Below are 8882 nucleotides of genomic sequence, written 5' to 3'. Positions count from 1 at the left end.
TATGTGGTCTGTGAACAGATCCTCCGTCTCTATCCATAGTACCAGAAAGTAACGTCCCTAGATCTCACCCAGAACCAGAGCAGGATGCCTGCTCTGATACCAATTGAAATTCTGGTATCAGATATGAGATGTCGAAGGTAATGTCACGACACTAATATCTGAACAATAAAAAACAGGATAAAATATAAAGAACGACAATGCAAGAGACACAAGCAATTGTTAACCCAGGTCGGTGCAAACTCACCTACGTCTGGGGGCTACCAAGGCAGGAAGGAAATCCACTAAACAGAATCAGTTCAAAGACTCTCAGTAAACAACTTCAAGTTACAGTCTTTTCACCTAATCTCTACCCGTGTGACTTCTACCTAAGAACTCTTAGATATGAGATCCTACTCACTCCCCCTCAATCACATCAGTGATATAAAACAAGAATTACAATGAAAAGAAGACACTCTTCAAAGACACATACTTGATCTTACTTAAAAGCTTCAATCAAGTAAACACACACTCATGCTTCAAAGCTTAGAGTGGACAAATTACAACTCAAAAACCAGACCAATTCAATCATCTATGGATGAATTGAATGGCTTATAATTCACACGACCACACAAGACTAAAACCCTTATTCTCTCTCAATATTTTGTTCGTTATTTCTTGTGTATAAAATCAGGTTTTCCATGTCCTTTTTATAGAAGCATTTGGCTGGGCTTGGATATCATAAACCCTAAAACTATTTTCCATTCATATCTTCTCATGACAGTTGATTATATCTCTTTGGAAAATAAGTCGATCTAGTTGTAATTACTGATTGATAGCGTGTTCAATCATCTCATCAATCATACATAGATTAGCATTAAAAATGCAATCACATAATACATAACATTCAGACTGAATGTTCTGTATACAGATGTCATGACATCGGGTCTGACATCTCAGTAAAATCCTACATAATCACATTTTAAACATTCTTCAGGTACATGATATCTTATGTCAAGACATCACATGTGACAACTTGTGAACACTCTAGGTTTTACCAAAATTGCTTCCAACACATCCAATTCTAAAAATGATAAAAATTCCGATATTAGGGATCATACCCACGACCTTTTAATTCCTAACATCAGTTTTAAAAACACCGAGGTGACATGTGATTGCTTTTCATGTCGTCCTTCGTTTCCTCACATGTGTAGTCGAGGTTAAATACATTTTGTGGCCAATGTTAGATGTGTTATTTATAGTAGTTTTTTAAAAATTGAGTCTTGATACATCGACCTGTAGCAACTATGAGTCAATGCATGCTGAGTGAAAAGTTTTCATGCATCTAGCTGTAACAACTATGAGTTGATGCATGCTGAGTGAAAATATTTTCCCATATTATTTGTGCAATATGAGTTGACTTATGGCTTGCATGAGTTGACCTATAAAATTCATTTTGACATAAAACCTTGTTTTTGACTTAGGAAATGACTCTAAACGAATAAGAATTATTATAGGATGATTATGCACTCGTAGTCATGAAAATGAACACCTGGATTAAAAGGATACCGTCCAATGTACACAAATACTAAGTTCCCTAGTTTTTACATCAATCAAAACATACTACTATAAGACAAATGCACTCACACTCCGATCCTTTCAACGTTTCTAGAAAACCCTGTTGAACCAGTAGGGCATGCATCTTCAAGCGTCACAAACCGATATCATTCACACCGGGGAATTTCTAAATCATATAATTTATTGACGATATCTTCTCCTCCATGCTCACCACACCAATTTGTCGTGAAAATGATGCCCACAAAACATAGTATGATAGATTTCTCGATTAACAAGAAAACCACAAAGTAAAGGAAAGGGAGAAGAAAAAGGAAGAACAATTCAAAGTGGTATAAAAACCCTAGATTCTTGATTCAATTATACATTAGGGAATAAGGTTTACAATTAAATCTCAACCACACCACTCTCTCTCTTCCCTATCAGGATTATCAGAGATTTATAGAGAAGTGAGAATAGGTATGTTATTTATAAGAAAACTAAACCCTAGATTTCAACTAACATACTAAACAATTGGCTCAATTCATCATGCTAACTTAAACAACAATCTAACACATTTCGATAGCTACACTTGCTCTTCAACTTCAACAGATCTCTTCGACTTCGACAATGTTTGCTACAACACTAACTTATAATCCATAAGCTATAATAACCTTAATCAAGGTGATAAACTTTGGAAACAACTTGTTTGATTCTAAATAGTGACTTGAATGACACACTCAAAGTGATTTTTAAAACATTTTAACTAAACATGATTCACATCAAGAAGGTTTAATTTGAATCAGACATATCCTTATCATCTTAATAACGCCAAAATACAAAATTCCATTTTAAGTTTGATTCGTATCAGCCAAAGTCATGATTCAAATCAAGCTTAAAAAACATAGAGTTCTAAGCTTTCTAACTTTTGATATTTAGGAACACATATTTTTTGACTTTGACCAATTTACTAAAGCTAAAAGCATTGCAATGAGTTCAATTATAATTGAGTGTAAGAGATAACTCGAGGAACAATACTACAATGAATTACCAAAATCAAATTATAGACAAATTGATAAAATCAAATTAGAAATAAATGATAAATTAGAATTTTGAAAAAAATGCGACAAACCATCAAAATACACAAATAAAATTCACTATTACCGATGGAGAAATTTTAATCTTCCCTTTTTTTATTGTTGGAAAATTTGAGATATGATTTGAATAATTTGATATGATTCCGATTGATTATTAAGTAGCATATAATTTGATACATAATCTCTTGAGCTCTCAAGCCCCCCATGCATTCAACACTGAATGTGCATAAAAAATTGATATATATCTCGTAAAATATCTCATTTGACAAATATCAAAAAGAGAAAAAGACAAATAAATAACACTAAAATGCACAACAATATATGAAACCACAACATCATATAATCACACTAGTTACATGCACAATTCACATTAATTACACAATTGAGCACAAAGAAAACAACAAATGCAATCAAGCTCAATATAGACGCAATTTCAGATATAATTTTGAACAACTAAGATACAAATTATAGATAAGATAATTACTAACAATCGAATAAACTAAAATGGCCTAAATGCACATGAATGCATTATCAACAAAAGCGAAGGACATCATGACAAAAATTTGCAAGATACGACATAAATGACAAATAAATATCCAGAAATAAAAATTAAACTAAGCTAAAATAATATGAAATATGTAGTTTTATATTTATGAGTGTTCTCAACAAGGGCGACTCTTGGGTTCCCGCTCGGAGCGATGTCGCCTATGTGTCATCACCTTTGAACATGGGGGCTCGCCTAGGAGACATATGACATGTACAATGCCGTCATCTCTCGTTATTTATGTAAGAGGGACTCTCACCATACTCCTTGAAAAATAGATAGTCAATAGTCTCCCCTAATCACGGGGAAGCGGTTGCTGCCCCAAGGGCTTCCCAAACCCTAGGCCTAAAAATGCATATATAAGTACTTCTCCCCCAAGAGGAGAAGGGGGACTAAATCCATGCGTTTATACCTAAGCATCATAGAAATATATAGTCTTTCACCCCATGTGAGAAAGTCCTCTAAACCATCATAAACACCACCATACAGGGCTTCCCGCTATTGTGGGCAAACCATAACCACCATACAACGTAATATACCTACCAAGGCCTCGTAGTTCCACTTTCCTTGTAGGGGTAATATGCATATATGTACTTTTTGACCAATATAAAATGTAATGATATGCATGTTAACATCTCATGAGAGGTCGGATGGGAAATGGTAATCTCTGGAAAAATATGAAATGTTAAAAGAGAGGTTTAAACCATTTGCAACAACAACTTCCTTGATGGATATCAGTAAAATAATCAATATTTCTTCCCTAACCTTTGTAGCCTCCCCTGGGCATGCTTCTTTTTCCCGAGAGTCGACCCAAATACTATCAACGCAAGTTTTGAAGTATGCTTTGACAAGTGGAGTCAAACCATCAGATGACATAAGAATAAATGACTGAGTTACTTCCATGGCACAAATTCTTGAGGGGTTTCCTCACAAGCGAAGAACATGTCTTTATAGATCCTTCAGAAGCATCCTAGTAATACTATCTTCCTTTCTCGTCCTAATGATACCTTATCTGCTTCACAACATGAACATAAAAAATATATGATGCCCTAATGAGACTATACTCAACACATAAAACACCATTCTTTTCGATAATATGTTGAATGAAAGAAATGTAAAATATAAGTCAATCGGCTTCGTTTTACAGATCATTATCAGGTCATTGATAAACTTCATCCAGTTGACTTCTGATTAGGTGCACAATAACCACATAAAAAATAAACCAGATTCATTAGCATTGGCCCAATTTCTCACCTTTCTATACAAGATTTTAACAGTGATCCAATGAAGCATCCTCATATCACACTTCATCTAGATGATAGAGAAACTCATGATTACCAAGTTTTCCTTGAGCTTATACTTGAAGATATACTACACAAATGGAATCCGACGATACGCTTTAGCCTGCTTATGAGGATTCACTTGCATACCGTTGTTCTCTATGCCCAAAATGCATAGAAATCTTCGAAAGTGAACCTACCCATTTTTTAATGAATTTACATCTAAGACCGCTTCTTGTGCTTCTAACATTGTAGTATAAAGCATTCACGTGGTATGGATTGAATTTATTATTCAGACCCAAAAATTTCAACAGATTATGATTCTCAAATGGTTGTAAAAAATTCATTTTCAACTTTGACTCATCTTTTTTGGTAACAAAATATTCATGATTATAACTCTTGTTCAAAAACACATGATGAAAACGCTTGAAATCTTCTTCATTAATCAAATGATTTAATTTATGTAGAAAAATCGTGAAATTTTGAGTAGAAGAGGTAGAGGCAACAAATGGATTGGGATGAATACCTTGACCTCTAATTTAGAAGTGTTGTCCTTTTCTTTTTGAGCATGGACTTTGGGTCAATTCAGAGAGAGAGAGAGAGAGAGAGAGAGAGAGAGAGAGAGAGAGAGAGAGAGAGAGAGAGAGAGAGAAGAGAGAGAGAGAGAGAGAGAGAGAGAGAGAGAGAGAGAGAGAGAGATATTAATTTTAAGCATGAACAAATGAATATATGAGATGAGAAAACTAAAGGTTTCTACGATTAAGATTGATTTAGAATGATACAAACTAGGGTGAACGATGATTCGAATAAGAAGTAGACATTTATTTGATTTGAATCAAACATATCCCTGATTTGAATCATAATTCATCAAAACTCTAAAATGACTCTTTTTTATTCAAATCAAACCTAGAGAGAGAGAGAGAGAGAGAGAGAGAGAGAGAGAGAGAGAGAGAGAGAGAGAGGAGAGAGAGAGAGAGAGAGAGAGAGAGAGAGAGAGAGAGAGAAGATTAATTTTAAGCATGAACAAATGAATATATGAGATGAGAAAACTAAAGGTTTCTACGATTAAGATTGATTTAGAATGATACAAACTAGGGTGAACGATGATTCGAATAAGAAGTAGACATTTACTTGATTTGAATCAAACATATCCCTGATTTGAATCATAATTCATCAAAACTCTAAAATGACTCTTTTTTATTCAAATCAAACCTATTTATGATTCAAATCATTTTGGCAGAGGTGGATTGCTTAGAAATGCCACAATTATTAATTTGATTCAAACAATGTGATGATTGGAATTAGATGCACATTTCATTTTTTTAATTCAAATTAGACATTTCATTGGTAAAAATCCGGACAATTTATGCTCTTTTTTGAGTGAGAGGTGCAATCTATCATGTGTAGGAACCGTTATAGATTTGTGTAGATGTTGAAATTAGTTCTCAATGGTTTTGGCTGGCCCGTTGCCCTCTCTCAGACGCCTCTCCCTTGTGGTTTCTCTCTCCCCCTTCCTTTCAAGGTGAGTGAGTTTTTAGTAGATATTTTGGGTGGTGCGGCAGTTCTTCTAATATAAGTTTGTTTTTATGTTTTCTACTTGGGTGCAGCTTTTTATTTATGTTCTTGAATATTAGGACAATAGAACTATAAGTATTAAGGGCTGTTTTTTTTATTTAGTAACTTTTTTTTTTTAATATTTCAAATTTAAATTTGATAAAACTTTTTTGATTGTCTAATCTTACATAACTATTTTTAAAAACTATTCCTTATTTAAGAATTTTATAAATTAAAAAAGTAAAACAGGTTTTAAAGGTTTTGATTTTTGAAAAATAGAACGATGATGTTTAATTTTTTATTAATGCAAAATTTGTAATAATATAGAATTTTAAAACAACTTTTAAAAATAAAATTATAAATTTTTTATTTTATTTTTCTTTTCAAAAATGTTTTGAAAATTGACTTATAATATAGTTTTTAAATGCTTATTCAAATTAAGTTGTATGACTCACTTCCTTTTATATATATTATATATAATATATATATATATAATATATATATATATCATATATATATATTATATATATTAAATATATATGATTATATATATATATATATATATAATCATATATATATATATATTATATATATATATATTAATATGTATGATTTATTTATTTTCTTCACCTTAACCACCTGATCTTATTGAGTTTTGTTTATAATTTTTTAAAAATATTCTTTTAAACTTTAAACTGTATTAATTATTTCTTAAATAATATATCTTTATTATTGTTATATGATTACTAATTTTTTAAATTCTAGTAATTTATTCAAATTATTGATATATTTACCTAAAGAGATAGTATAAGTTTTTTGACATTAAAAAAAGTAAATTTTAAAATAATTTAAAAACGAAAAAAAAATTGTTAAAAATTATATAAATAAAGGAATATGTATATTTTAAAATCAGTGGGGACTAAACTACAAATGAATAAACATTAAATCTATGGTGAGATGATACTTCATTAGCTTCCAATTTTTTGATTCATTGATCAACAGAGAAATGAAACCATTTCCATTGTTTATAAGAAACCTTATAATTTGTCTTTAACTTTTACCACACCCAAACACATTTTCATACATAAAATATTAATAATATAAAGTCTAATAACCATTATGAAACTGGTTTATAACATATAAAATCCTCCACACTGAAGGTATTAGAAGACAACAATACAACTTAGCAATATTTATAATAACTTAACTTATTTAAAACTAGTAGACACCTAATGCTTCACTTTGCTCCAAATCCTCATTGATGCCATAAAACTTTCATTCCTGAACACATAAGCATACAAAAGAAATTTAAATTGGAATATGCATGAAAACTATAACAAGAAAAGTTAATGATAAATTAATACTCACAGTGTTACGTTTAGTTGCAGAAAGTGAACTGGTTGGTGAATTAGGGATGAACCTAGCCCACTGTAATAAAGTTTTGTAGCACAAATTAGGACTATAATAGTTAATCTTGAAAATTTCAACAACTGTAGCATATCAAAGCAGTGCTATATATAACCCTAAAAACTGTCCTTTAAAAAAAATGAAGATGAAAAAAATTGTTTACATTTTTTGCAGCAGCACTGAAAGCTTCTCTATGTGGGATCTGAGGGTTCGCTGCTTTGATGCGCTGTATCTCCTCTCTGTCATACAAAACACATCAAATCAAATTCATTTCTTGTAAATTGCACACTGTATAAATATATATAACTATATAAATATATATAGTTATATTATATACTATATGCTATAGAAACAAAATAAACAGGGTAAGGGAATGTAACAGTGTTAAATCTAGTAGTTGTGGTTGGTTAAGTATAGTAAAATAGTGAAATATTTTTTTTTTGTTGCACTTACTTCATGAAACGGTTGTAAGCAGAAGGCAGACGGTGCTTTTTCTCTGGTGCTGAAAAACAAATAATCACAAAGTTATAAAAAAGTGGATCTTATATTACTTGGAGAGAATATAATGAAAAGGGTTGGTTGATGTATGTACGTTTGACAACAAATGGTGGTGGTTTAGGGGACAATGACTCAGGTGATGTAGTTGGGGAAGAAGAAGAGGAAGACGATGGTTGTCCCTTTTTGCAACTGTAAATTCCCTGGAGAGTGAGGGTATGATCAACAGTCTGAGTTTTGGAATTTGGTGGTCTTGTTGTGAGAAAAGAGAGGTTGCTGCAGTGTCCACACTTTACTGTCACAGTGTCTAGTAGCCTCTTGCATGGTATTCCAACCTATATAACAAACAAACAAACAAACAACATTAGCTTCGTTTTTCAACTTTCAACCCCCTATATATAAAAGGCGAAGAAGTTTGTTTACATACAGCGAGGACAGTGTTACAGAAGTTGCAACGAACGTAACAAAGGTGTTGATCAGATGGAGGAACCAAGTCCATGGTAACTTTCTCTTCTAGGTTCATGCTGAAAGAAAAAGGGTAGAGGGTGAAGATTGTTGAGATAGAAATTGAAAAGATGAGTGAGTGAGATATATAGGAATAGGAATAGGAGTTAAGGTCAAAAAGAAGAGGTAGATTTACCACTTAGTCTTATAGTACAAGTTGCAGCGTTATATTGCATGCTTTATTTGCAGACATGAGCAGCACCATTCACTGACATTAATTAAACCAACCACAATTGCCAATATATATAATATACTTACTTTATATATATATTATATATATAATATATAATATATATATATATATATATATATATATATATATATATATATATATATATATATATATATATATATATATATATATATATATATATATATGATCGAAATACTAAGCTAAGATAATAATAATATACATAAACATAATTAACAATTATGTATCACCAAAATCAGAAGCCTTAATAGTCCTAATGA

At 31.5% G+C, this 8882-nt stretch overlaps 1 protein-coding gene across 2 annotated transcripts; it reads right to left on the bottom strand.

Annotated features, from left to right (window-relative positions):
• Window positions 1-7060: 7060 nt before the first annotated feature.
• Window positions 7061-8665, bottom strand: LOC127121473 (protein CRABS CLAW). Of its 2 annotated transcripts, XM_051051964.1 has the most exons (7): window positions 8548-8665; window positions 8335-8431; window positions 8005-8242; window positions 7866-7914; window positions 7576-7651; window positions 7374-7433; window positions 7061-7286 (listed from the first exon to the last, which is right to left on the bottom strand). In XM_051051964.1, the coding sequence occupies exons 2-7, from the start codon at window positions 8428-8430 to the stop codon at window positions 7281-7283; spliced, it is 525 nt and encodes a 174-aa protein (XP_050907921.1). In that variant the 5' UTR covers window position 8431; window positions 8548-8665; the 3' UTR covers window positions 7061-7280. The 2 variants fall into 2 exon arrangements, with proteins under 2 accessions (XP_050907921.1, XP_050907920.1); XM_051051963.1 differs by lacking the exon at window positions 8548-8665 and having other exon boundaries at window positions 8335-8513.
• Between the last annotated feature and the right edge of the window lie 217 nt (window positions 8666-8882).

Source organism: Lathyrus oleraceus, chromosome 2, assembly GCF_024323335.1.
Source record: "Lathyrus oleraceus cultivar Zhongwan6 chromosome 2, CAAS_Psat_ZW6_1.0, whole genome shotgun sequence".
Taxonomy (NCBI): Eukaryota; Viridiplantae; Streptophyta; class Magnoliopsida; order Fabales; family Fabaceae; genus Lathyrus; species Lathyrus oleraceus.
Note: the sequence above shows the minus strand (reverse complement) of the source record. Positions and strands in the feature narration are given on the sequence as shown.

Coding starts and splice junctions, on each gene's coding strand:
- LOC127121473 (XM_051051964.1), bottom strand. CDS start 8,430: ATGAACCTAGAAGAGAAAGTTACCATGGACTTGGTTCCTCCATCTGAT. Junction 8,243..8,334: donor TCTGTAACACTGTCCTCGCT/GTATGTAAACAA, acceptor TTTGTTATATAG/GTTGGAATACCATGCAAGAG. Junction 7,652..7,865: donor GCTTACAACCGTTTCATGAA/GTAAGTGCAACA, acceptor TTTGTATGACAG/AGAGGAGATACAGCGCATCA.